Source organism: Pelecanus crispus, chromosome 10 (genome assembly GCF_030463565.1).
Source record: "Pelecanus crispus isolate bPelCri1 chromosome 10, bPelCri1.pri, whole genome shotgun sequence".
Taxonomy (NCBI): Eukaryota; Metazoa; Chordata; class Aves; order Pelecaniformes; family Pelecanidae; genus Pelecanus; species Pelecanus crispus.
In genome coordinates, this window is record NC_134652.1 from 18,927,632 (window position 1) to 18,955,398 (window position 27,767).

At 36.8% G+C, this 27,767-nt stretch overlaps 1 protein-coding gene across 3 annotated transcripts in view; it reads left to right on the forward strand.

The window, feature by feature from the left end:
- The window catches only part of EXOC6 (exocyst complex component 6), a 99,308-nt gene that overhangs the window by 27,618 nt on the left and 43,923 nt on the right, over positions 1-27,767 (forward strand). For 2 of the 3 annotated variants that reach the window (XM_075718027.1, XM_075718026.1), the window contains exons 6-18: positions 1,775-1,979; positions 3,252-3,407; positions 4,423-4,491; positions 7,920-8,003; positions 8,097-8,143; positions 8,531-8,651; positions 10,628-10,699; positions 11,339-11,436; positions 12,577-12,682; positions 17,964-18,073; positions 19,141-19,252; positions 20,911-21,045; positions 27,304-27,483. In XM_075718027.1, coding sequence (XP_075574142.1) covers positions 1,775-1,979; positions 3,252-3,407; positions 4,423-4,491; positions 7,920-8,003; positions 8,097-8,143; positions 8,531-8,651; positions 10,628-10,699; positions 11,339-11,436; positions 12,577-12,682; positions 17,964-18,073; positions 19,141-19,252; positions 20,911-21,045; positions 27,304-27,483 — 1,495 coding nt within the window. The remainder of the gene's footprint in view (positions 1-1,774; positions 1,980-3,251; positions 3,408-4,422; positions 4,492-7,919; positions 8,004-8,096; positions 8,144-8,530; positions 8,652-10,627; positions 10,700-11,338; positions 11,437-12,576; positions 12,683-17,963; positions 18,074-19,140; positions 19,253-20,910; positions 21,046-27,303; positions 27,484-27,767) is intronic. The other variant, XM_075718028.1, reaches the window with a different exon arrangement.

Genomic DNA, 27,767 nt, shown 5'->3' on the forward strand with positions numbered 1-27,767 from the left:
GTTAAAAAGGGGCTAAGGATATTATTCTGTATTTGTGGAAAGAAAGGGTTGGAACTAACAGCAAGCTAACTCAGTCTGATCTCAGTTTTTCTACTTTTCCCATTCAAGACCAAGATAGAAGGCATCGGTTCACCTTACTCTGTTATAATAGGCCAAACTAAATGCATTTTCCAAAAGCCTCCTGGGCTAAGTGGCTGGTAAGAATACTGCATAAAGGAAAATGATTGTTACATCTACAACTAATTGCTCTCCTATTCATGTTTAACCTGTTTGCTGCATCTCTCTTTAAAGTTGTTGACATCACACATTTGTTGATCATGGTGTTTCTTTTGTTGCCTTCTTAGTTTAGCTGTCTATCCCAGAATTGGTCCACTTCTATTTTGCTTCATCTTTCCAATAAAATAAAAATTTTCACAAGCATTCTGCCTTAGGAGCCTGTGTGACATTTGAAAATAAAATAGAGAAGGGTGTTGACTTAGGAGCAGGCGCATAGGAGCTTGGCTCAGCTCTGAATCACCTCCTTGTGGTGCTCATCTGTCTGCTGATTATAAGAGGAAGCTTGGAAAAACAATTCTCCTCAATTAAAATTTTCTAAATGTTTCCCTAAATCAGCTGAGAGCATGAAAATTTTACTTATATGCTACAGGCCTGAAGCTGATAAATGGTTTTAGCAAGTAAGTCTTGGCCCCATAACCCCTGTAATCTATGAGAGAACTGAGAGCGAAGACAGGTAAATAACTGTAGTAATAGATAGAGTTGATGTCTCAGTATTTGGTAGCTTTCTGTTGTCAAAATTGTTTGAGTCTCTATTTTTTTATTTATTTTGCAATCAAATTGCTTTTTAAGCTTAGTTTTAAGTTCATTTAACTTGATTTATTTCTCTAAATTCATTGTCCCTTATGTGAAATTTCACAACATAGTTATGAATGTACTATACATCTGCATAGTGTATGGACAGGAGAGGAAGTATTTCTTGGTGTTTTGTTTTTTCCCCCCTCTCAGGCCATATCTTCCATATTTCTGCTACAAATAGTCTGTAGGCTAACAGAACATGGAATAGAGAAAATTATGGAGTCTTTGTTCTTTTGGTTTTTTTAAAACCCTCTGACCTTAATGCTTGCTCAAAGTAGTTGTTTTCTTGGTGGGGTATACTGTGTTTTGTCAGAAAGGTAAATAGATTTGTGATATACAGCAAAACATGATATACTGCTGGAAAATAATATTGCTTGAGATAAGTGTATACACGTCTTTTCCAGCTAAGGATGGTGGAAGGAGAGTGGGTGTGTGTGTATATCTTCACATATACCTAAAGAAGGCAGATACATACAGGCACATTTTTCCAAGACTTTTTTCATTGTTTGGTGCGTATACTATGATGTTGCATTATTGGCAATTTGTGTTTCAGAAAAAAGAACTCATAAAAAACCCTAATAAATTCAATCTAGAAGGGAAGATAATTGTTATGACTTTAGTGCCTCCATTCTGCGAGATGCCCCATGTGGTGTTAGGAATCTATTGATGAAGAGCTAATACCATAGGAGCCTACTTAAAGTTTTTACTTTAGTCACTCTGACAGTTTGCTGGTTTTTTTTTTTTCCCCCCCAAACTAAAGCATTATATGGATGACCTTTTGTTTCTTAATTTTTCTAAGAACAGAGTGATTTCATTAGATATATATTGATTGCGTGTATGATATTTATATCCTATAGTTGATAAGCAAAACTATTTATTAAAATTTGATAAGCTACATAATTTGATTTTAATCTCTTTGTAGATACTATTCTGCTTTAAAAACAATGGAACAGCTTGAAAATCTGTATCTTCCTAGAGTTAGCCAATACCGGTTTTGCCAGATAATGATAGAAAATCTTCCAAAACTGCGTGAAGAAATAAAAGAAATATCCATGTCAGATCTCAAGGATTTCTTGGAGAGTATTCGAAAACATTCTGACAGAATTGGGGAAACTGCCATGAAGCAGGTAAGCTGACCTAACAGGATGACTTCAGTCCTGTTATCTTCTGAAAGTATCAGTGTCGATAGTGTCAGGTTAGCCCAAAAGATTTGTCTAAGGATTATAGACGTCACATAGACCTTTGAGTAAAGATGGAGAGCTGTGAAATGCTTGCTAACGTCTTGGGTAGTTTCTTCTCCTGGACATGAAGTTGTCAATTCTAGCGGTCCCTGGCTAACACATGAAGCAGCAGCATGACACATCAGTAGCATCAAGCTTTCCTTCCAAATTTGTATCTGTGTCCTAGACACGAAGTAGTTTCCTCCCTGGGAAAGGAAGGAGAAATGCTGTATATCTCAAGCTGCAAAAAATTATGAAAGACTTTGAGTAGTGAACTCCTAGACAGTCTGTAACTTGGCAGCTACTACACCAAAACAAAGAGCAGCCCATCTGGCCAGCTGGCAAAGATGAGCAAGACTAAAAGAAATGTTGAGATAACTGCCTAGTTCTTTCTAAAGTACTACTAATACAGGGCATGGCATTGGTATATTATCCTCCAGAGAGGGCACCCGGCAGAGAAGAGAGGGCAGAGGACTGAGGTGAGAGCCAGGATGAGATTGGGACAGCTGGTGCCTTTGACTGTTCCATCACAAAATAATCTGCCGCTTCCAAGCACTGGTCCTGGGCCGACTTTAAAGCAGTTAATGCTTTTAAAATTTATTTGGAGAGCAAGTAAATTGTTCATTTGACTTTTTGTTGGGCAGAGTTCAGGTTGGGTTGCCATTTTCTCATCTAAGGTTTTTGTAAAACGCAGCATTGATTATTAGAAATAAAACTTAATTGCAAGCTTATACTGTGCTACCTTGTTGCATTTCTTTCAACAGTAAGGACAATGTAATGTATTGGGCTTCTGCAGCTGACTGCTCACTAAGGCTTAACTGAAGACAGCAAACAAATAGCTGGAAACTGTGATAACTGTACCTCATTTAAATATTGATTCTCTGTTTGCAATTTATAATCAGGAAAATTACAGATTACTTTTAAAATATTTTCTGGATTTTTTTCTTTAAAATTGCCTTCTGGGCATTAGGGAGAAGTTATGCAGAAATTAGCTATTGAACTACTTTATCATCCCAAATACATTAAGGACAAAATCATTGGTGTAGGCTGAGAACGCACATCTTGCAGTTATACTGATATGAATTCAATAGCATCACCTGTTTTTCATGTCATAGCATATACTCATTAGTGATGAAATTTGCATTACATCCCTCTTTATTGGTACTACTTTTAAAACAGGCACAGCAGCAGAAAACCTTTAGTACCGCTCTTCAGAAGCAGAATAGTGTAAACTATGGTCGGAATATGCATTTAGGTAGAAGCAGAATTTTGGAATCCAAGAATGAAATTACATTGAAGCGGACATTTGAAGAAGATGATGAACATGAAGAAGAGGTAACTTTACACTAATCAGTACATCTTGTTTGAAGTGATTTTCTAGGTTTACTGAGCAGAACTTGCAGTATGCTGTCTGTAGATGGTCAACATTAGTTAGGAAGGACCAGAGAACACTTGCAAGGGATGCCAGCCCAGATCAGCATTTTAGGGGGAGAAAATAGTGTCAAAATATTAGTTGTGTTAATGCTAGCTTTAGCATCATGTTTGGGGACGTTAAAACTTGCAATTATTCTGGAATTCGGTTGCAATTTACATTATACAGTACCTGCCCACTGTAAATGATATGTGGCCCACTGGAATGTTCTGCTGTTGCTAAAGCCAGCATTTCTGTGTTGAGGACTTCAGCTTGTGTTACAACTCCTTCAGTTATCAAATACTAGGTATTCATAAATTGAATAAACCAGCAAGTATTTAGATGCTTAAATCTGGTGCTCTGAAGACACAGTGAAAGGAGTCTGGTCTCGTAACACAAATAAAATCTAGTACTGCAATACAAAGGGAGGGGAGAGTTGAGCAATTTGTTTAGTCTTGTGTGGTAGAACCCATCCATTTATGGGTCCTGAAATTACTGGCAAAAAGACTGATGCAGTTACTCTTCAAGTCATTAAAGCAAACTCCGTCTACCACGTTCTATGAAAACAGTAGTTTTAGTAGCCATAAAACCTGTCAACAAAGTTGGCTTTTGCTGGTCCCAGTTTTGGTCATGCTTTTGTATTCAACAACAATATATTTCCATATTCATCTGAACTTTAGATTCATCAAGTCTACTAACTTCACACTCTACTAAACTACTAATTCTCCCCAAAATCTCCAAATTTTAAGAAACCAAGTTGAGCAGTTGTTACATTAAGAGCACTAAAACATAATTTGAAAGGAAGGGAGAATTACTTACCAGTAAGATGTCTTATGAAGTATTCATTAAGTGGACAAGTTCTGCTGGTAATGTATCACATTTTGTAGATTATATGGCTCCTATATTTTATATACTTTTCTTTTTCCTTTCCTTCTTCAGATTTTAACTGCTCAAGATCTTGTAGACTTTTCTCCAGTCTATAGGTGTTTGCACATCTACTCCGTTTTGGTATGTATTAAGGTGACTTCAAAAAGGTATCTTACTTTTTGAAGTTGAATGTTCATTTTTGTGTTTTTCATACTCTAATAGTTCCCAAGCAAACATATTGCTTCTAGTAGTAGTAGTTCTCGATGAACCAGCTGAAATGGGTAGATTATGGATACTGAGGGCACAACTGCATATTTTATTTTATATGCATAATAAAGGTCACACAGCAAGACATTAATTACATATGTGTTCTTAAGAATATATGTAAAATATGCATGTTTCCCTCAATAGTGGTATTGGCACTTTTGCAGTTCCCCCAAGTGTTCCATGTTACCCAAATGTTTGGGGGGATGTGATCAATATTACAGAACACAGGAATATTCAGTCTGAATTTCATGGAAATCAGAGTAGTAGAGGAAAATAGCAAGCAAAAACTGGACACTGTGACAAACTGTGCTCAGGCAGATTAGATTGGATTCAATGGCAGAGACACGATAGCCCATTTTAGCCGCTGTAAAAGAGATACAATGCACAGGCTAAGAAGGTTGAAAACTTTTTTTGGGAAACTTGGTAACAAATTATTTATTGTTTTCTCATCTTTCCTACGTCTCAGTTACTTTTGAAGTCAGATTACTTATAGAATAAGTATCAGGCATATAGATGAAGTACTTTTACGTATTGCTAATCCTACAATCTCAGCTGGACCTGGCTTCAAGCATTCAGGCTGGGTTATCTTTGTTCTGTGGAATCCTTGTAGCTGTGTAACATGAAAGCTTGTATCTTGAAATAATGTTGAAAGTGTTATTTCACTGTTACTTTTTTTTTTTTAAGAAGGAATCCAAACAAAAGCATCAATAATTACATCAGCAATTATTCATCTCAATGAAAAGAACAGGATGGACAGAAAGACAGGCTGCCAGAACTATTAAAAAAAGAGTGGACTGCTTCTTTTTACAGAGGAAATAAGTGTGAAATAACATACAAAAAATAATGTGTAAAGTTAAATACACCAGTTGACAATATCTGCTTATTCTTCCTGTAGTATAATAAAAGAACAGGAAGTAAAATTAATAGATGGCATTTAAAAGTAATATGTGATTATGTTTTTCATTTTGACAAGGTTCCTGATGTTGGATCCTTGATCCAAGGATATGCTCTTCAGGTTTGCACAGAAAGTTTGCCTGGAGACAGAAACCAACTTAGAGTGCTCTCTGATATCAAAGGCCCTTAGCCCCTTAGAAAAAAAGGTTGTTGATATCTTCAGGATAGGGCTTCTGTCTTTCCTGCCAACATCATCTAATTAATAAGCCATGGTAGCATTATCAAGAGTTGTGCATTAACCACTTCTTGGAGTCCTCCTCCTTTGCCTCCTGTTGTAAACCATCTTTTTTGGAGTTTAGATAACCATGAGACAACAAAGGAGGGGAGTTGATACCAGGTGGCTATTCATTACTTTTCTATACCAAGGACTTTTCTCACAGCAAATGTCACCTGCTTAGTGAATTCTCTGTCTGCTACAAAGCTGTAGAAAATATTCTATTTTTATGCAAGACAAATGTTTTCTACTCTGCTTCTTCATATTGAAGAAGAAAGCAGGATTTATGTACCTCAGAATACTACATAGCTTGTGATTGCAACCTGGTGATTACAAGATACATATGTACCAAACACAGACCGTATTTATTGTTCAGTAACCTTTCTTTAGATTAGAAACTTCTTGGCAATATATATAAAGGGCTTTTTTTAGCCCATATATTATGTGAGCTGCTGTATGGTTAAATTCTGCTGAAAGCACCCTTGATCCCTTTGGCATGTAATGTTACTTTTTAACTAAATGCTATATAGCAGTATGAAATAAATGTAACTATGGTGTGAAACAACACTTGCTATATGAGCAATATTCCTAGAAGTTATAACCCAATGTGAACTGATTTATTATTGCTATTGATATAAACTCACAAACTTTTGGAAGCTGGGCAAAACAAATGCATTGGTTGGGTATATTTTATCTTGCCTTTGCTTATTCAGCGAGTGAATCGTCAAGGTTGTTGCTGTATTCTACTGATTGCTTTAGAACATCTGTTTAAACTAGTTGTTATGCCTGAATTGCTGATCTTGATTGCATAGGATAGCATGGTCTATAAATAATCATGAGATTTTACGTCTCCATTTTTGGTGTGGACTTGAGAAGAACAGCTACTCTTTTTCACTGGAGAAGCTTGTTTCAGGACTGAGTAGAGAGTCAGCATTAGGAGTAGAATTCAATAATGGCTTTGTGCATCTGAAAACTGCATTGAATATTTGGGCTGGAGGTGAATGGTTAGTATGTCTGATCAGTATGTGTTAGTACGAATTATAGCACACTGTGTAAAGTTCTGCTGCAACTGAAAGTGTTCTAGTAAATTTGCATCTCAGTTTCAAGTGGGTTTTTGTTTTTAAGACAAGTCTCTCTTACTTTTAGATTTTGGTAGGTTAGCAGTATTTCTAAATATGATGAAATATTCATTATGAACTTAAAATACTAAATTTCAACTTTTTTTGTTATATCTTATAAAGGAGTTAGGTAAGTAGTGCTGACTTAGTAATATACAATCTTTGTAATAACTTGATTTGAAGATTTTTGGAAGCCCAAGTAATGGAATTCTAAGTAGCACTGGCCTAATAATAGGATCACGAGGTAAAAACAAACCTTAAAAATGCTAAGCTGCTTTATTCTGCTTGCATACAAATCACATTGCGTTCATTAGATAGATGAGTCAATGTAGCACTGATTTCAAATGGACAGATGGTTTCTACTGAATGGTCATCTTAATGAGACGGGTAGGATGTCACTTGAATTCTTCACAATATAATCATTAGGCACAGAGGTTATTGTATCTTTGAGGACTGTGATAGGAGAAAAGTCCAAATCCACAGTCATTATATTTACCAATTCCAAAGAGAATAAGCAAATACTGAATAAATCTCATGTGTGTTTTTTTTTCTCAGGCAAAGCTAATGCAAGCAGTGTTCAGACGTATCATATACTCACAAAAACATTTTTGTAACTTAACTTCATAATGCAGTTAGTTTCTTGAATGACAAACACTTCAGGAGACAATGAGTTTCAGTTATAGAGTAATAGGTAATATGCCTTGTCTATAAATATTAATATACCCTGCAAGCTGTAGTTTAAAGACATAAATATTGCTTAAAATGCGTAACATTGTTTGACAAAATGTAGGCACATGAGCAAAATTTTTGTTTACGTTCTGTAGGCTACTTAAAAAAAGAGATAATTTCTGCATATTTCATGCATGCAGAACTTTGCTGGTGTCAGCTGGCGGTCTACGTGTGGAATAAATGCAAAATATGTGGCTTAGTTTTAAGAGAATTTTACACTTAATTTAAGAAGTGTCTTTTTCATACTGAGACAATGTTCTTGTTCTAACTACTTTTTCTTGTTTTAGGGTGATGGAGAAATATTTGAAAATTACTACAGAAAACAAAGAAGGAAACAAGCAAGATTAGTTCTGCAGCCGCAGTCAAGCATGGTAACCAATACTCTTGTTTTTGCATTGACTTGGGTTGTACCTAATACTTAGTGGTATTTTTATTCCTAAACTTGTTTTCTTTTTCACTGAAAGCATGAAACAGTAGAAGGCTATAGAAGATACTTCAGTCAAATTGTAGGGTAAGTTTTCTAAACAGAGATTTATTTCAGTTTTACTATATTGATTCTTAATTCACCCTCTGTTCTCCCATTGTCCAAAAACTTTCTTCTACAAGATTCAGTTTCTGCACAAGTCATGCAGATGGTTGTTGCTGGATCTGAGTGGGGAAGAGCATCCAGATCCCAGCAGTACGGTGCCCCACAAGGACCCTCCAGCAGCCTGGGCTCCAGCTGGTGTGAAACAAACTTTTCACATTTTGACTTCATGCTGGGCAAAGCAGAACACCAAACCTACCAAAGCGTCACTGCTTCAGTGGGGAAGGGTTTGACTATGCTTGTGTGTGAAAGGGTATAATTTGCTCTAATATCAGAAAACAACTTAATAATTTAAGCATTATTTTGTTTTAGTTTCTTTGTAGTAGAAGACCACATTTTACATGTAACCCAAGGATTGGTAACTAGAACATATACCGATGAACTCTGGAATATGGCCCTTTCCAAGATCATTGCTGTTCTTAGAACACATTCAGTAAGTGAGAAGTCTTACCAGTATTGCAGTTTAAATCCTCTTACTTCAGAGCTCTGTATATGTAAAGCTGGGATAGTAACAAAGTGAAAAATTACACCCCTCTCATGTTTTCTTTTCCCTGTGATTAAAAATTGCTCAGATTTGGGAGGGAGCCTGCCAAGCTTTTGTTTTTCCCAACAGTATCAGGCTGTGATCCACAGCCATGGGCTATTTGCATAATCCTCCACTGATTTACAACTCACTGGGTCTTCCAAACCTTCTCTTAGTCCAGCAGTTTAGAATATGCAGAGTTAATCTGCTGTTATTATTGCAATCCTTCCTCATTAGTCTCAACTGACCTCTTCATTAGATCAGATTGAATAGTTCAGCACTGAAAGCACCACCAGGAAATAGTTCCTAATTATCATTCCAAATGCTGTGTTTCCAAAATAAACTCCACCAGAAAAACCCTTGGAGCTATCTCTTCAATGCTATAGTAGTAATATGTTTATGTTGAAGTAAAGGTATTAGAAAAATCTTCACAGATGTTAGAATGTAGTTCTGTATCAACTGAGTATTTCAGTACATTCAAAGTGTGTCTCCTAAAGTTACATTTCTGCCGTAGCTCCAATGATGCTGAATAGCTGCATGCTATTTCTGATTCCTCTGTGAAAACCAACGGAGTACCACTGTTCACTCTGACTGATAGTAAATTGCTTAAGAGTTTATTATTGGTACAACTTTTACTATTGGGGAAAGAATAGAAGAGTTTTATCTTTCCTTTTTTAATGTTTGCTAGAAGCAGTTCCTTTATGCAATGTTATTTTTATTATGATTGATCTTTAATTCGAGGAATATTTTGCATTTCATATATACTGAGGAAAAATGGGGAAAAAGTTCAGATTGCAACTATAGTTTTATCATAGCCTCTTTACTGATCAGTGGTACATGAGATGTTCTCATACTTTTTAATTAATTTTAGAGGATTGGGATAAATTGAGATATATTCAGCATTTTTTAGGCTAAATACTTTGCAAGTTAATTGGCTGCTTATGGATTTATACACCTATGTGAGAATATGGTAATTTAAGGAGTAAGAGTAATGTAATATCTAAAGAACTCTTCAATGTCTTGTCATGTACTTGATCACCATTTCTTCTCAAAATGCCTAACTCCCATCAAAACCAGTTCTATCACAATCTCTTTCTAACATCATCCTAGTACAGACTAATGTTAGATAAGTGTATGTTGTCTTATGAGGTATTGTAAACAAACCCCTTACTTTAATAAAGTAAGCTAAGAGCAAAAATTAAAGAAAGGTGAAACAGGCATATATAGTCTCTAACCAATACTATATTCTCATGCTGCTTTAAATTATTTTAATACAATTTTTTTCACTTTATCCAGTATTGCAAATAGTGAAGCTGAGGTGAAAGCCTTAGTTGTGTGACTCCATACCTCTGAAAATCAAATTTCAGTCATTTAGTAAATAACTTAATGTCTTGACTTTTTACCATCAAATTTGTAATTTCAATTATTTAGAATATTTAGAAAGTGTTTTATAGTGTTTTCCCCATACAGCTGGGAAACTGTCTGAGGTGGCACAGTTAGCACTAGTTAGACCCAGGCTTAGTGTTCAAAAGAACATCCTGTGGAAAGTTCTCTGATGTTGATTTAGCAAAGCATTTTGATGTGCGCTTATGTTCCACTGAAATAAATGTAATTTGCTGATTTTGAATCCCAGTACAACATACTGGTATTTACTGAATCTCATTTTAGTTTACTTTTTCTGAGCTTTTATACTACTGATAGTTCATATAAAAATTTAACAAATACTTTTATGTACCTGGACTAACTGAAGACAAGTGAGTCTAAGTTGTTTTTTACTAAGGCAGTCAGTAAGGTAGAGGGATAAGGCTGGAGAGTTTAAAATTCTTTGAAAACGTATGTCCCATATTTCAAATCCTTTTAACAAACCCCGAATTTCTCACTTTCAGTCATATTGCAGTGATCCCGACCTTGTTCTGGAACTGAAGAATCTCATTGTAGTATTTGCTGATACTTTGCAGGTACATATTATATTAGTAATCTAACTGAAATTCCTAGAGTCAAATTTTTCCTTTAGGTGAGTAAGTCCAATGCTTTGTGTTTTCCTGGATCATATGTACAAATCAAGAAGAAAATTATGCAATATTTTAAAAGTATATGTATTTCTTGCCTTGGTTCCTCCTTTTCAATATTATCAATTTAATGTATACATTCTGGGCTAGCATCCAGTTATTCATATCTGTGCAAAATTAATGTTAGCTTTGTAATTTGTGTGTGTCTTTGTCTTCTATAAATGCTTTACTTCTGATCTTTAGCAAGAATAGCATTCTAGTTATCATTAACTCTCTAGCTGAAAGACCAAATTAACATCATTGGCAAGTATTCTTGCAATGTTTAACAGACTGATGAAAAAGATTAGTTATATGCATAAATCGCAAGTTCAAATGTTACAGAGAAATGGGACAAATTTCTGCTTGAAAACTGAAAGCATAGGATAAAGTATTTGGTAAGAATTGAATATATAATCTTCTATGATTTGTTTTATAGAAGTGATAAGACTGAGTAACTGCTAAGTCTCATCTCAGAGTCCTGAAGTGATGTGATAGGAACTGAGTGTATTCGTTCCTGAATTGTCCACCCTTTTCATTTTTATACCTTAGGGCTATGGTTTTCCTGTGAACCGACTCTTTGATCTTTTATTTGAGATAAGAGACCAGTACAATGAAACGCTTCTTAAAAAGTGGTCTGGACTGTTCAGGTTAGTATTTCAAAATAATTGTGCTTTTTGTATTGCATCTATTGTTTTTGTCTAACTTCAAGGTTTTTTGATAGAGTTGTAATTCTGGAAGAATTGATTAACTCAGTATTGTGTATGAATTTTGGGTCGGATAGGACTAAGATATTCATCACACTTAACTAATATTTAGGAGAAGAGCCATCGAGTACTGCTTCTGTAGTTAATGGAGAGAAGGAAGGTCTCCAAAGGGACATCATTGGAGAAACATGCAGGAGAGAGGAGTCTGGTTTTCTTCATTAGGAACCTAATAACTCTAGGCTATTGCGAGAGGGCATTAGGTTCCTAATTTAGGTTGCCTTTAATGTTTACAGTTAGCTGATATGCATATCTCCCTGACAGACTACTGACATTGCCAGTATGTCTTCATGGTTTTTTTTAATGCAGGTTGGTTTCCACCTATTCTTTGGAATAATTTGATTGAGTAAATTGTAAACCTAGGAATACAGCAGCCTGGGACTGTACTCCAAAGCCTTTCTGCAGATAGGGTGTGATGTCTAAATGTGCAGAAATTGTTTACTGTAAAATATGTTACACTGTACTACAGAAAACCTTAAAATTAAATTGACTGCTTAAGGTTCTCAAGCTCTCTAGACTCCTAGTGTGGTCGTTTCACTAGTAGAAAAGTCCAGAGGATACTTAACGCTGTGGCCGTGTGCCTAGTTGAAGTTTTCCGAATCATCTCTATTGACGATATGTAGCTGTGGTACCTAAGTGAAACACTGAATATCTGCTTTAGTGGAGGCAACGTGCAGGCTACCATAATTAATAAGTATCTTATTATGGTTTACCCTGGAATAGACTAGTTGATCTAAAGTTCCTTTGCTGTATTACACTTCAAGTCATACGTATTAAAATGCTTTCAGCTATTTTTTCCTCTGTGACTAAACACAGTATAAAGAGTTAGCATATATAAGGTACTTTCAAATTAATCTAAAAATGTTTTGGGTATCTGAAATTATGATGACTGCAGCTCATAACTTTTTGAAGCTGCACACCTAAGTGTGGTAGTAAAATTTATATTCATTTACATGTTTTAACACTGGGAAATACTGTAAAGAAGTTACATGTCCTAAATTTTTTTTCACTTTACTAATTCACCAGGGATATTTTTGAAGCAGATAACTACAGCCCTATTCCTGTAGCAAATGAAGAGGAATACAAAATAGTTATAAGCAAATTTCCTTTTCAAGATCCAGAACTTGATAAGGTAAGGAAAAGTTTTTTTATGTTATTAAAACTACCTAGTTATAGTGTGTTATTGAAATGACCTAGTATCAACAGACGAGGAGAAGGCTGAGGTACTCAACAACTTTTTTGCCTCAGTCTTCACTGGCAACCTCTCTCCTCACCCCTCCCAAGTCAATGGTCTGCGAGATGGGGACCAGGGGGGTAAAGCCCCTCCCACTGTAAGGGAAGATCAGGTTCAAGACCACCTGAGGAACCTGAATGTATATAAGTCTATGGGACCTGATGCACCCCAGAGTCCTGAGGGAATTGGCTGACGTAGTTGCCAAGCCACTCTCCATAATACTTGAAAAGTCATGGCAGCCAGGTGACGTCCCTGGTAACTGGAAGAAGGGAAACGTTGTGCCCATTTTTAAAAAGGGAAGAAAGGAGGACCCTGGGAACTACTGATCTGTCAGCCTCACCTCTGTGCCTGGGAAGATCATGGAACAGATCCTCCTAGAAGCTATGCTAAGGCACATGGAAGACAGGGAGGTGATTCAAGACAGCCAGCACAGATTCACCAAGGGCAAGTCCTGCCTGACTGTCCAGTGACTGCATCAGTGGACAAGGGAAAAGCAACAGATGTCATCTATTTGGGCTTCTGTAAAGCATTCAACACAGTCCCCCATGACATCCTTCTCTCTAAATTGGGGGATACAGATTTGATGGGTGGACTGTTCGGTGGATGAGGAATTGGCTGGATGGTCACATCCAGAGGGTAGCAGTCAACGGCTCGATGTCCAAATGGAGACCGGTGACAAGTGGTGTCCCTCAGGGGTCTGTACTGGGACCAGTGCTGTTTAATATCTTCATCAATGACATAGACAGTGGGATTGAGAGCACCCTCAGCAAATTTGTAGATGACACCAAGCTGAGTGGTACAGTTGACATGCCAGAAGGATGAGATGTCATCCAGAGGGACCTGGACAAGCTGGAGAGGTGGGCCTGTGTGAACCTCATGAGGTTCAACAAGGCCAAGTGCAAGGTCCTGCACCTTGGATGGGGCAACCCCTGATATCAACACCGTCTGGGGGATGAAGGGATTGAGAGCAACCCTGTAGAGAAGGACTCGGGGGTACTGGTGGATGAAAAGCTGGACATGAGTCAATAATGTGCACTTGCGGCTCAGAAAGCCAACCGAATCCTGGGCTGCATCAAAAGAAGCGTGGCCAGCAGGTCGAGGGAGGTGATTCTGCCCCTCTGCTCTGCTCTGGTGAGACCCCACCTGGAGCACTGCGTCCAGCTCTGGAGCCATCAGCACAAGAAGGACATGGAACTGCTGGAGAGGGTCCAGAGGAGGGCCCCAAAAATAATCTGAGGGCTGGAGCACCTCTCCTATGAGGCCAGGCTGAGGGAGTTGGGGTTGTTCAGCCTGGAGAAGAGGAGGCTGCGGGCAGACCCTATTGCGGCCTTTCAGTACTTAAAGGGGGCCTACAGGAAAGATGGGGACAATCTTTTTAGCAAGGCCTGTTGTGACAGGACAAGGAGTGATGGTTTTAAACTAAAGGAGGACAGGTTTAGACTGGATATAAGGAAGAAATTTTTTACAAAGAGGGCAGTGAAGCACTGGAACAGGTTGCCCAGAGAGGTAGTGGAGGCCCCATCCCCTAGAAACATTCAAGGTCAGGCTGGATGGGGCTCTGAGCAACCTGATCTGGTTAAAGCTGTCCCTGCTCACTGCAGGGGGGTTGGGCTCGATGATCTCTACAGGTCCCTTCCAACCCAAAGCATTCTATGATTCTATTAAAGTTTGCTGAAATCCAATTAAGGACACTTGGGACAGGAATCGTTTTTTTTAATTAAAAAGCAATTAAAATTTGAAAAGCTAGGTAGATTAAGAGGCTAAATCACCTTCTTTGTGTGTAATTATCTAGTCATAAATAAATATGAAAATTAAAGCTTTAGTCATTTGCTCTGATGTTTGAGTGAATAATGAAACCCATTGTTTTGTAAACAAATTAATAATACACTGTAATTGATCTATTCTTTATGTACTTATAATACAGTCTGTCTTTAAATTTTGTTGCAACTCATTGGGTTTGGTAACTCGTAGGATATTATATGCTGTAGTATTGCAAAAATACATGTAAAACGGGGATCTGTTAGAGGCAGCAACTTTTGTATTTCACTTTTAAAATTAATTATTTCTGTTTGAGCATGTGGGGCAAAATAAACATGAAGAGACTGTAAATAATTCTGCTGTAATAGTATTCCAATGGGATATTCTTTCATAGCCTTAGCCATTCTTTCACTACAAACTCCTTTCACAAAAGGTGATTAATGTGTTCTGCTCTTCAAATATGGTTTTGGTAATACCGATGATGAAATAACAGGCCCATGATGGAGTCTGTAGAGGGGAGCTAAATCTAAGAACCACATGACAGCGGGAGTAACTGTTGTAGAGAGAAGCTGGTTTATACACGATCCATCACTACAGGTATCTGCAAAAGTAAAAAGATACTCCAATTCTATGATTCAGCAGGGGTTTACCAGGCAAATGTAACAGCTGCATGTCATTAATACAGTATTGCAGTGAAGGTGGAAAAACTAAAGGTGGGGTTTATGCTGATTTTTTAATAAGACTCCAGAGTGCTTGCTGGATGCTTTCCTCCATCAAATTCATTTATGTAGCCATTATAATACTAAAATAAGATAAACAGAATAGAAATCCCTTACAGTGTTGGAATTACACCACACCCCGGCTATTTTTTAGCATGACATATTTTGCTAATAAATTGCGGAGATTTTCAACTTGAACTAAATTATTTTATCTGCTAGCCTCTCTCACTCTCTGATGTATCAGCATGCATGTGTGGATGTTACTTGTGTAGGCACGTGTAGTTACACATATGTATGATTCATACAAAACCTTGGCTCTTATTTCACCAGAAGGAAGATGTATTCTCTGTACCCAACAATTTTCATTTTGGTTTATGACACACAGAGGGATATCTGTTTCATAGTGAGCAGCACTTTTTGTAGATATTTTATGGGTAGAACCTCACTGATGCTTAGTTTTTGGGCTGGTGAGTTTGAGAGTAAAACCAGGAATCAGGCTGGATTCTGTTCCTAACTATCATTGACCAGCTGCGTGGTGCTGGTAAGTCACTTCACATCTCTCTGTCCCTGTTAATTCATCTGTAAAGCAGGGATAACGTTTGTTTACGTATCTCTGAAAAGGGCTTTGAAATCTCTGTATAAAGCAGAAGGACATAATTAGAAGTAAGGCAGTCTGAGGGTTTTTTTTCTTGTGTCCTGGCAATTTTTGAAGCAGTTTAGTTGACTTCAACTAAATTTAGCAAAGGGGCAGAAGTCTCAAAGATAATTGAGTTCCTGAAGTTTTGTCAACTAGGCAGGGGGATAGAGGAGGAAAAGAACCATTAAGTATCCTTGTTGAAAGAAAGACTGCAGTGTTACCTTATATATTATTAGATAGCAGAGAATCCATGTGGAGGGGAAACTTTATAAATGCGCCAACATCACTTCTGTTGATTGCTGTTTATAATCTCATCCACTTCTCTCTGTTGCTGCCTCAGGCTATAAGGCACTGGGACATCCTATTGGGTAGGTTAATTTAATCTACATTTCGATGTTTAAAACAAAAAATTTAAAAAAAAAAGATGTGTAAGTTCAGGCTAGTCGCTGAAGGAGCCTGTGTAGTTGATGGAGAGGAATAGACACCCCAGAGGGCTAATTCCATTTGATGCATCTCTGATGCCTTTTACAGGTTAAGGGGAATTTCACCTTTGAAAATGTCTGTTTCTCTCCATTTAGTATAGAAAGAGACAGACGTAAGTGAGTGTCTCATTTTTAACTGTAGGTTAGGATGAATCACCCTCACATTTTACAGGTAAGTTTATCATAGGAGTTGCTTGCAGCACATTAGGCAGAATTATGACCAGAACCTACTAGATGTTTAACACAGCAAATCCAGTCTGACTGGACAAAACAGTCTTGTCTGCACTCTGCTGTTTAGATTGAATATGCCAGACTTTCATGGTTTGATTATATCATGTAATTTTACTCCCTTTCTGTATTCAGAAGTGAAACAGTTGGCTTGTATCTGTGGTGGTGGGGTTTTTTTTTCTTGCTGCCTGCTCTAATAAGCAGACAGAAAGTGTCTGTGTCCTCCTGTATTGGTCAGACACTGTAAAGGATACAGAATTACTTCTCTTAGATTGTTGAATATATGAAGGTTGAGATTCAAGCCCTGCTGACAATATATTGTAATGATCCAAAATAGTTGTATGTAATAGCACTTGTTTTATCTGTAAAAATTAATTGCTTAAATCAGATGAACATGCATTTGAAGTAAATTTTACTGTTAAAAAAAAGTTTGCTCTCACTGTTGAATGACACGAAAGCCTGGCACTTGCACCACATAATTGTCACACCACCTAATATTAAATAAAGAGGTATGATTAGGAGAATGTCAAGGTAATCTGTTTTGTCTTGGTTTTTTAATACACAGATGTTAAGCTGCTGTTGATTAATGCTTTTTTTTTTTTTAGAGAAATGGAATTCTCCAGGGATGATACCAGTTGTTAATTATTTTTCTCATGCATTAATCATAAACAGAAAATTATTTGTTTTACAGATTTAAAAAATTATGTATTCAGTGCAGAAATATCTGTTTGGTATGTGTAGATTTATTTCATTTTGTCCTCCCAAATACAATGTCCATGAAGTAAGAAGCATGATTTTATTCCTAGTATTTCCCACATGTTAATCCAAATTGTTGAAATGAATTCAAATTGCTCTGGTTTTGTGAGACATTGAGAGAAAGTAAATATATGACAGTAAATGTACATGCCTAAACATACTCAAGAAGCTTTGAAAATCACAGATCTATTGAACATCTCAAACCTTTTTTTTTTTTTGCACAGCTTTCTTTGGCAAAAAAGTGTTTGCATTTTTGAACGTCTCGTCCCACTTACATCTGTCTTGTTCATTCAGATTAAAAGTGGTTTGAGACCTGTTTTTTAATGTGTGTTTGTAAATTGCTTTCTACAGAGGGATCTTAAATTACATAAAGTCTACAAAGTTTATTGTAATTTAAATACATTATAAAGTTCTGTTTTGCTTATAAGCTATTTAAGCAGTCAGCCCAACGCATACCACTGTTTGATGAAAAATAGAAAAGCTTAAGATAGCTTAAAATATTGATACTGTTAAGTGGCTTTCTAATTGTTGCGTTTAATACCAAGCTCTCCTTAGAATCAGTTTCAAGTGTAAGATATTATTATCTTTTATTTTCACAGCAATCCTTTCCAAAGAAGCTTCCAATGTCTCAGTCAGTGCCTCAGATTTATATCCAGGTTAAGGAATTTATTTATGCAAGCCTTAAGTTTTCAGAGTCACTTCACCGCAGGTAAGCTTAAAGTGTCAGGAGTGTGACTGTAAAGTAACCTGTAACTTCCAGATGACCTAAAAATATATATTAAATTGAAAATATATTTTCTTGTTTGTTAGCTGTGCTTGTTTTGTAATTTACATATAATTTACATATATAATTCATTATATATAATTCATTATATTTAATCATGATTCACAATGCTATTGCATATATTTCACATGTGTGTATATATATGTATTGTATACAACATGTGCATGTCTGTATGGGTGAAAGCAGCTTAGCATGGTAAGCAGTCTGAAATACTGCTGGGTTTTTTTAAACAGTAATGACTGGTTTGAATAATCTAGAGATTTTATTTATTTATTTAACAAAGCATGTAAGGTTTGAAAAATATACTTTGGTACTGACCATTTCAGAAATAGTTGTGTAGCATCCACGATTACTTCAAATGGTCTTTCCCTTCTCAGTGCTTTGAGTTTCCTTAGCAGTGATTCCTGCAACAAAATGTGCTGTCTGCATCCTTATTCTCTCTTCCATCCCACCTTTTTCTGATGGAAAACGTCACAATTCTCCCATTTCCTTTCCTCTTGTGGCCTTCAAAAGCTTAGTTTTAATTACATAAAATAACATTCATAGATCTGGAATCTATGAATTCGTGGCTGGTCACCCGCTTCTGCACTGTTAAAGATGTAAATGACTCGCTTTCACACATTCTTAATTGATACTGTTTATAATTTGCACGTACTAATGAGCACATGTTGACCTCCTCAGTAACTCATTAAAACCCACTAATGACTCTTTCCCGAACTGCTGTGTCAATAAACATGTCCAAAATCTAAAAAAAAAAAAAAAAAAATGTTTTGCTTCAGTGTTGAAAGTCAGTTAATGGATAATTTGGTAAGTGAAAGAGGTGTTCTGTGTGTCGGAGCACAGAAGACTTGGAGCAACCAGAAATTAAATGCACGTAGGGAATTCTTAACGTGAAAAGTTCTCTTTGCAGGGAAAAAATAAAAATATTAAGTATTACTGTCAAAGTATTGTCATGTACATCGTAGTTATAAAAATAAACATTTTTTTTTCAGCTCAACAGAAATAGATGATATGCTCAGAAAATCTACAAATTTGCTGCTTACAAGAACTCTAAGTAGTTGTTTACAAAACCTAATTAAAAAACCTCATATAGGTTTAACCGAGGTAAGTTTTAAAACACATACTCAAACCCATGTTTTTTAAGACAATTAGTGCTAAAACTATTCGTGTAAATGTAGATATACTGTGGTATTAAGGTTTGTGTAAGAAAAACAAGTAATGTTTGCTTTCAAATTGAAAATTTGAAGAGGTGAAAGATGAAGTATAAAAAAGCATCAATATGTGTTACATAAATAATAACAATACAGTGTTGGGTCTAGTTGGAAGTATATTTGCACAGGGATGCCTTTTGAGAGACAGAGATGACAGTGAAAGAGTTCTGTCTTCTGTATGATTAACAGAGATTTGCAAGAAGTAAGCCGAAGACTCTTACTACTTTGGTTGCATACGGAGCATGGTTCGCGTGTTCTGCTTCTGTTTAACAATTAGTAGCACATTGTTGAGTTTCTTTTCCTTCCTATGAAAAAAAGGGGGGGGGGGGGGGAGGCGAAGAAAATCTCTCTCACATGAACTGTGTAAAGTTTCAGAGTAAACCTACCAGAACAAGGAATCTAAAATCTCAAGTTCATTCTAACACATGAAACTTTTTCCATAGTAATTGCAACTAAAATATTTTAGTAGGCTTGTGCACGTTGTTTCTTCATCAGGACTCTTGGTTTAATTTGTTTATTGGACAGAATAAGACAGAGTGAGACAGTGAATCACTCTGAACATTCACTGCAGGTACATGCAGTGTCAGGAGGCAGCAGGTACCTACTGAAACATGCTGAGAAGGACTTACGCTGTTGCCATTAGAGCAGTGTTATGTCATACTGAACGTTGTTTTTAAACTGCAAGGACCTCTTGTATAAATTAAATCAAGAAGAAGAAGAAGATGAGGAAGGAGTTCTGTAAATCATACATTGCCATGTTAGTAAGACAAGCCATACAATTTTTCTGAGATGTTGTTTTCTGTGTTCTTGAAATCAGTACAGGAATATTTTCAAGGATATGAAAATAAATGCACTAGTATTTTTTGAGGTGTTTCATTATCAATACATTTTATGAGAAAAATGTTAAAAAGAGAAAACTTATTTTACCAAGCATTAGATTAGTGTTCACTAAAACAGACAATATGCAGTGAGAATTAAGATACAATATACTGATAATTCAGTTATTATGCATTATGTACATTGTCTAGTTTGTGAACTGAATGGGAATGCAGGTCTTGCTGATAAAAACATTTATATCATATACAAGCAGATTGTTACCATTGCTGGGGAGGAGGAATTGACAACTTTATTTTTGAAATTCCCTAACTTCAGAATGCATCATTTTGCAGACAATATTGTGAAATATTTCTTTTATAGCAGTAATTTTTAAAAAAAAAATATTTTTATAGTACAAATTAGTTATTTGCTTTTGGCAATATATTTTCCTTTGTTTTCCCTTTTTAAATTCTAAAATATCAGTTGGATTTATTTCACTGCGTAGGTGTCTGCAGTCTTTATTTTTAAAATGGCATCATTAGTATGTAAACTGTAGTATTACTCCTTAGTGGTATTTGAAAGCAAACTAGAAAACTAAGAGGTAATAGGCGGTCACCTGAAATACTGTAATTAATTTCTAGTAGCATTGTTGCTGAAAAAAGTAACCATTTACAAAATCAAATGACAATGGGTGATACAGTCAGGATTTTTACAAGATTTTTTTGTCTCTTGTAGCTTGTTCAAATCATCATAAACACGACACACCTAGAACAAGCCTGTAAATACCTTGAGGATTTTATATCTAATATTACAAATATTTCACAAGTGACTGTTCACACTGCAAGACTTTATGGACTTTCTACATTTAAGGTATGGTATGTGTCATCTGCTGTATGACTATGTCTGAAAAGTTACATTAAAATCACTATAAATGAAGCATTTTAAAACAAAAGGGGGTGAGGGCAAAGCTGCACACTTTCTTGTTTTTGACTCTAAGCCAATTCTGAACTGCTATGAATTAAATTGTAACACTGAGCAGATAAACACTTTTTTTATGTTATCGGTATGATGTGAAGTATGTCAGTATGTGAGAAGTATTAATGTTCTTTCAGACACATCTTTTATTAGGTTGTGAAATTACAAGCTAAGCTTAACTGCACTAGAAGCTTTCAATAGTTTAAGCTCCAGTTTGTGTAACATCTTCCCTTTCTGAATGGAATCGAGCAAAACAGCTAGTTTAATCTGAAATGTTTGTATTGTTTATTTGTTTTTTTTCTACAATAGAAATATTTTGTGGTATATTTTCAAATTGTGTAATTTAGTAATATAAAAGCAGTATTAAGAATGTGCTACAAAACATAAATTATTCAATTATCTTTTTAGAATTTGTGTTTTACTTACATATCCTTTATATACACAATAATACTTGTTAAAATGATCACCGGGAACTTGACTGTTTCTAATGTATGGCAACTGCTTACCTGTACAAGCTGTATTTTTCTCTGACATTTTTCAGAAATGGCAGAAGTACTTAAGCTTACATCTCAAAAAATTAAATCATAGGTGATGCATACTCAGCATAGACAATTGTAATTTCAACAGTTAGCATGGCAACATTTATAAGCAGAGTATAAAATAATCCTAAAATGAAAAATGTTGTAATTTTATTTCTGTATATGGCTCCTCATCTCATTAGTAGAGGAAGTTCTCCTAGTTGTTCTTACATTTGTCTATACAAAAATTCTGAAGGGTTTTGAAAAGGGGAGGCAAAAGCAAAAACACCAAGTGATTTGTATAGTCACATCTGATGTCCTTGGCAGAGCAAAAACCATACCCTCATCTGTGAAGTCCCTCTCCACAATATTACTCAAAAGGCCTTAGTCCTTTTTCAGTTGTAAGGCAGACACGTGTTGTTAATGAGAAACCTGCACGTAAAAATGAAATTGCTGAAGGCAACTTATACACGTAATGTCAGGTAACTCGAGATGGCTGAGATTTATCCCTTAGAGAAATTAGTCAAAATTGTGATCCTTGCTCAGGCTGTTTTATGTCATAATGACTGTAGTAAGCTCTAAACCAAGGCTGCAACAGCTGGACTAGCTATGCTGAGTGCAAAGATGGTTTGGTCTCAGACCAAATGTCCCTACACCAGAAACCATCCTGTGCTGTAGCACTGGGATAAGGTGTAGAGATGCTTAGAGATCCTTCATGCTCTCGTGGTGGTTGAATGCCAGGTACTTCTTTCAAGCACCAGATGGTTGTGTACATCGAAGAACCAAGTTTTGGTATTCATATATGTAAAATATGGCAGAAATTATTTCATTGACTGAGTCTGGCTGAGTAGGGTTTTTTTTGTTTAGAATAGAAGCATGTGTGTGTGCTTGGGGGATGGTTTGGGGTTTTCTTTCTGTGGTGGGTTGACCCTGGCTAGATGCCAAGTACCCACCAAAGCCACTCTATCACTCCCCTCCTCAGCTGGACAGGGGAGAGAAAATATAATGAAAGGCTTGTGGATTGAGATAAGGGCAGGGAAAGATCATTCACCAATTACTGTCATGGGCAAAACAAGTTTCAACCTGGGGAAATCAGTTTAATTTATTACCAGTCAAATCAGAGCAGGATAATGAGAAATCAGATCTTAAACCACCTTCTCTCCACCCCTCCCTTCTTCCTGGGCTCCACTTTACTCCTGATTTCTCTACCTCCTCCTGCCCAGCAGCACAGGGGGATGAGGAATGGGGTTTGCGGTCAGTTCATCACACGTTGTGTCTGCTGCTCCTTCCTCCTCAGGGGGGGGCTCCTCACACTCTTTCCCTGCTCCAGCGTGGGGTCCCTCCCATGGAAGACAGTCCTCCACAAACTTCAACGTGAGTCTTTCCCATGGGCTGCAGTTCTTCACAAGCTGCTCCAGCATGGGTCCCTTCCATGGGGTGCAGTCCTTCAGGAGCAGACTGCTCCAGGGTGGGTCCCCCACAGGGTCACAAGTCCTGCCAGCAAACCTGCTCCAGCCTGGGCTCCTCTCTCCACGGAGCCACAGGTCCTGCCAGGAGCCTGCTCCAGCATGGGCTTCCCACGGGATCACAGCCTCCTTCAGGCAAATCCACATGCTCTGGCATGGGGTCCCTCCCGTGCTGCAGGTGGATATCTGGAGGTGGATACCTCCATGAGCTGCAGGGGCACAGCTGCCTCCCCAGGGTCTTCACCGCGGGCTGCAGGGGAATCTCTGCTCCGGTGCCTGGAGCACCTCCTCCCCTCCTTCTTCACTGACCTTGGTGTCTGCAGAGTTGCTCCTCTCCTAAGTTCTCACTCTTCTGTCCAGCTGCAGTCGTGCAGTTTGGTTTCCCCCCCCGCCCTGTTTCTTAAATATGTTATCCCGGAGGTGCTACCACTGCTGCTGATTGGCGGCTTGGCCTTGGCCAGCGGTGGGTCCGTCTTGGAGCCGGCTGGCATTGGCTCTGTCTAGGGTAAGCTTCTAGCAGGTTCTCACAGAAGCCACCCCTGTAGCCCCCCCACTACCGAAACCTTGCCATGCAAACCCAATACACTTTCTGAAAAAAACATTCTCACAGAAGAATAATCTTTTATAGGTTACCTTGTGCCGTTAATTCAGTGAGTGCATTGCCTTCTTAGTCACTTGGGGCTTTTCTACAGAACTTTTTGCAGAAACAAAATAAAACAAAAAGTCATCAGGGATTCCAAAGCAGCTGCAACTTGAACTTGAGGTATTTGGGTTTTTTTCAGTGTACACTGAAACAAAGGACGGTGATTTCTTGTATTTATGGGATAAAGAGGACTAATCCTATTGAGAGTAGTTCTGTTTTCTGTACTTCATTCTTTCTCTTGATGCAATATATAGCCTATCCTTTTATAGTATCCCCTCTGGCATAGATGTTAAAAGGTGGGTGAGGTGGAATAAGACACCATCATTGCAAGACACTTCATATTTCCAGTTGATTGCCAACAATTTTCCCATTAACTGTCATCTGTTTTGCTAAGGATTTAATGAATAAGGCAAGACAGAAAGGTTCTGGCCTAGCAACTGTAGTTAGGTTACCATTGCCCTACCAGTAGTTTTACTAATTTTGCCCTGTCCTTAGGATCTAGGCTGCCCAGTTTGCTTGTTGTGTGCTGATAGAGCATGTGTGTCTTTGAATTTGGATATCTATAGATATTTTCTCGTAAGGTCAATCCATAATCTTTTAACATTCAAACAAAACACTTAATGCAGCCATAGTCTTTGATTTCATTAAGAGGTTAGATGTTCTTTATCCTTGAATTTAATTTAATAAATGCAGTTGAAAGTTTGCATTGTATTTTGTGCTGATTGCTTATGCTGTAAGTTATGTTTAAGTATCCTATAAACTATGTAAGTTCTCTTGGAGGGATCACAGAATATTACATGTGTGTTTAGTGAGCTTAGTATCTATGCACTTTGGAAAAATACAGAATGAACACTGGCAAACACATAAGAATTTTTTTATGGTTTCTCTCCTGTCTCTTTCCCTGGAGAACTTGTTAGCACAATGTTCTCCACTTATAGTAGAAAATTCTTTTCTCGTTAATCCCTCTTTTTTTTCCTCTCTCTATTTTAATGAAAAACTGCTTGCAGTTCCCCAACTGAACCCTCACAGAGTTTGGTATGTTCTACTGTTATTAAATTCATCTCCTGGTGGCAAATCATGTCACCTCCATTCTTTCTGAGTGGTCAAAAATCTCCTTTTATTAGCAGCATTGATAACATTTACATTCCATGAGATGATCTAATAAGTACATCTACACTGCATTTTTTTTAATAGAAGCCTTCAGACCTCTTTCATGGCTACTATTTTAGAGGGCTATTTTTCTCATTTTATTTTTGTATATAAGATCTCATTTTAAGATGTCCTTCAGATGCTCCAAGCATTGTTTCACATGGGTAGAAATTAAAAAAACACACCACCACCAAAACTTGTTTCATTTTATCATACTAAAAAATTGTGTCACTTTCAGTATTTATAGCCACATTTTCCAGCTTTGGGTGACCATTGTTTTCCTTTGTTTAAATCGGCCGTTGCACTAAGCATAAATAGATGTATTTGCAGATCTAGCTGATAGAAGTTTTTGAGCCCAGGGTCTTGGCATTAAGCTGTGTAATGGCATTTGGAGAGCCAGATACGCAGCAACAAATCCTGTGCAGGGCTTCAGGACATCTGAGAGAAAAGCCATTTAACAAAACCACATCATTTGCCCTTTTCACTTTATAATGGGGGGAAATATGGTGAGCTTTCAAAAGGTTTTGATGGAATTCTGTCACCGTGTTAAAAGAGGAGATGGAGTTAATCCATCTGCCTCTAGGAGTCATCTCAAATCTGCATACTGCTAACTCACTCTTTCTTGACTTGTGCATGGGATTCACAGTGCTGCTTCTCAGAAGTAACTTCTGGGTTTGAAATCCAGTTGCTCTGCTGTTCAGAGTTTTCTCAGGGAACAGAGCAACACTCCTTGCTTAAAGCACTGGCAGCGTGCTGCTCCAATTGTAAACTAATAACCAAAGCAAAATAAAAGGTAGCCAAAAACAGGCTTCCAAAACAAAACCTGAAGGACTAGTCTTGCCGTTGCTGGTAAATCATCTTAACTGGTAAAGATGATACAACCACTCCATGAATGACTTAGTTTTTAAACAAAAAACCCCAAACCCAAACAAAAAAAAAAATCCAAGCAATTACACTAAACCTAAGCAGATATATTTGCAAGTCTCATCATTATAGGTTGTTGAAACTGATGTCTCATTGTTAATTAGAAACTTTAAATATAGACTTGACTTCAGTTGAAGCTTTTATAGTTATAGCCATATAAAAGTTGTGGATGTCAGCATATTCCTTTACTTGAGATGTTAATGGGTTGCCAGATTCTTTTGTGTTGGTTTGGGAAAGCTGTTCAGTGGAGGCTTTTACAAGTTGGTTTGTCAGTAAAAATACTATTTTTAGGGAATTGTACTTTAATATTTATACATGGCAGGGCCACGTGCTTTCTTGCTTCCTCCTGAAGTGCTTTCCAGCCTGGGGCCTGACTGCAGACTGAGTTTGACACACTCAATATGATACCACCTTTAAGATCAGATTGTTTTGATTTTTTTTCTTTTTTCATTTCGCCTTTCTTGTTTACACCTTTCTGAAGTGCCATGTTTTTGGACTGCTTTCTTCCAGAGGAAACTAGCAATAGGTGTTTCATCCACTTTTATGTTGCTCCAGTATATCCAGCCTCTAAAAACCTTCAGCAACTGACCAGTTCACTTTAAATCAAATGTCTTTCTTGAATTATTTCTCAAGATCTGTGAAGAAAGTTTCATGTTGAGTCCAAATTAGAATACAGAATTTATTGAGTATCTTTAAACTCCAGGCTGGCAAAAGCACACCTTTCCAGCAAGATACACCTCATCAAGCATCTGTACATAGATCCCATTGCATCTGTGAGGGTGTCCCATAAACAAATAAGGCAGATAGATAGCATCATAAACTCACTTCACAGTAAATGCTAGACTTTACCTCTTTACTGTTCCAAAAAGTACAATCTGGGTGGTGGCAGAACAAAAAGTAGGGGTGGGAGGAAGTAGGGGAGTGCTCTGAATCATGGTGTGTGATGACTGGGATATTTAAAGGAGAATGAAAAATGGTATTATTCAGATGTGCAGCTTTAAGACATTAATTACATAAAAATCATATGATTGCTGGACCTCTAGCCATAGCAGATAAAATAATTAGGTTCTTTCATTATTTTCTTTGTCAAAGAGGGCAAATAAACTTGTGTCAGTGTTGACAAATGTGTAAGGCTGAATTAAAGGTGATGATTGTTGTGAAGAGAGTAAAGCAGTTGCTTTGTTTCCAAATTCAAATTAATTTTATTTGTCTCTGAGAACTTAGATTATTCTGTAGGCATATTCTGTTGTAAACACTCTTTATGGTACACATTATGGGAGTATTTTAAAAAACACAGCCTCAGATTTATTTTAAGACAGAAGTTAAAATATTGATTTAAATAAAATATTTTTTGAATCTAAGAAAACCAAAATAGTCTCATCGATGAAAATAATTTTATCTGCATTCTAATAATATTTTAGAATTATGACAATTGCACACAATTTTTTTTCAGGATGCAAGGCATGCTGCAGAAGGAGAAATATACACAAAACTTAACCAAAAAATAGATGAATTCATTCAGATTGCTGATTATGATTGGACCATGTCTGAATCAGATGGAAGAGCCAGTGGGTACTTAATGGACCTTATTAACTTTTTAAGAAGCACGTTTCAAGTTTTTACTCATTTACCTGTAAGTGTTCAAAATTAAGTTTAATTTCAAACTATTGAAGCATTATTTTATTTTAAAATACTAAGATTTTGAAGATAGATGTGATTTTTGAATTGTGCACATGCTGGCAGATGTATTTTTAAATTTTCTTCAGTACAGATGTATTTTCAGATGTGTTTCAGTATGTTGGTGATACTTACCCATGGTAATACGTAGAAAATACTTTCAAATACTTTAGTAATATTGTTAACAGTAGCTAATTTACAAATAGTGTAAGAACTCATGCAGTTTTCTAGAGCATGAGA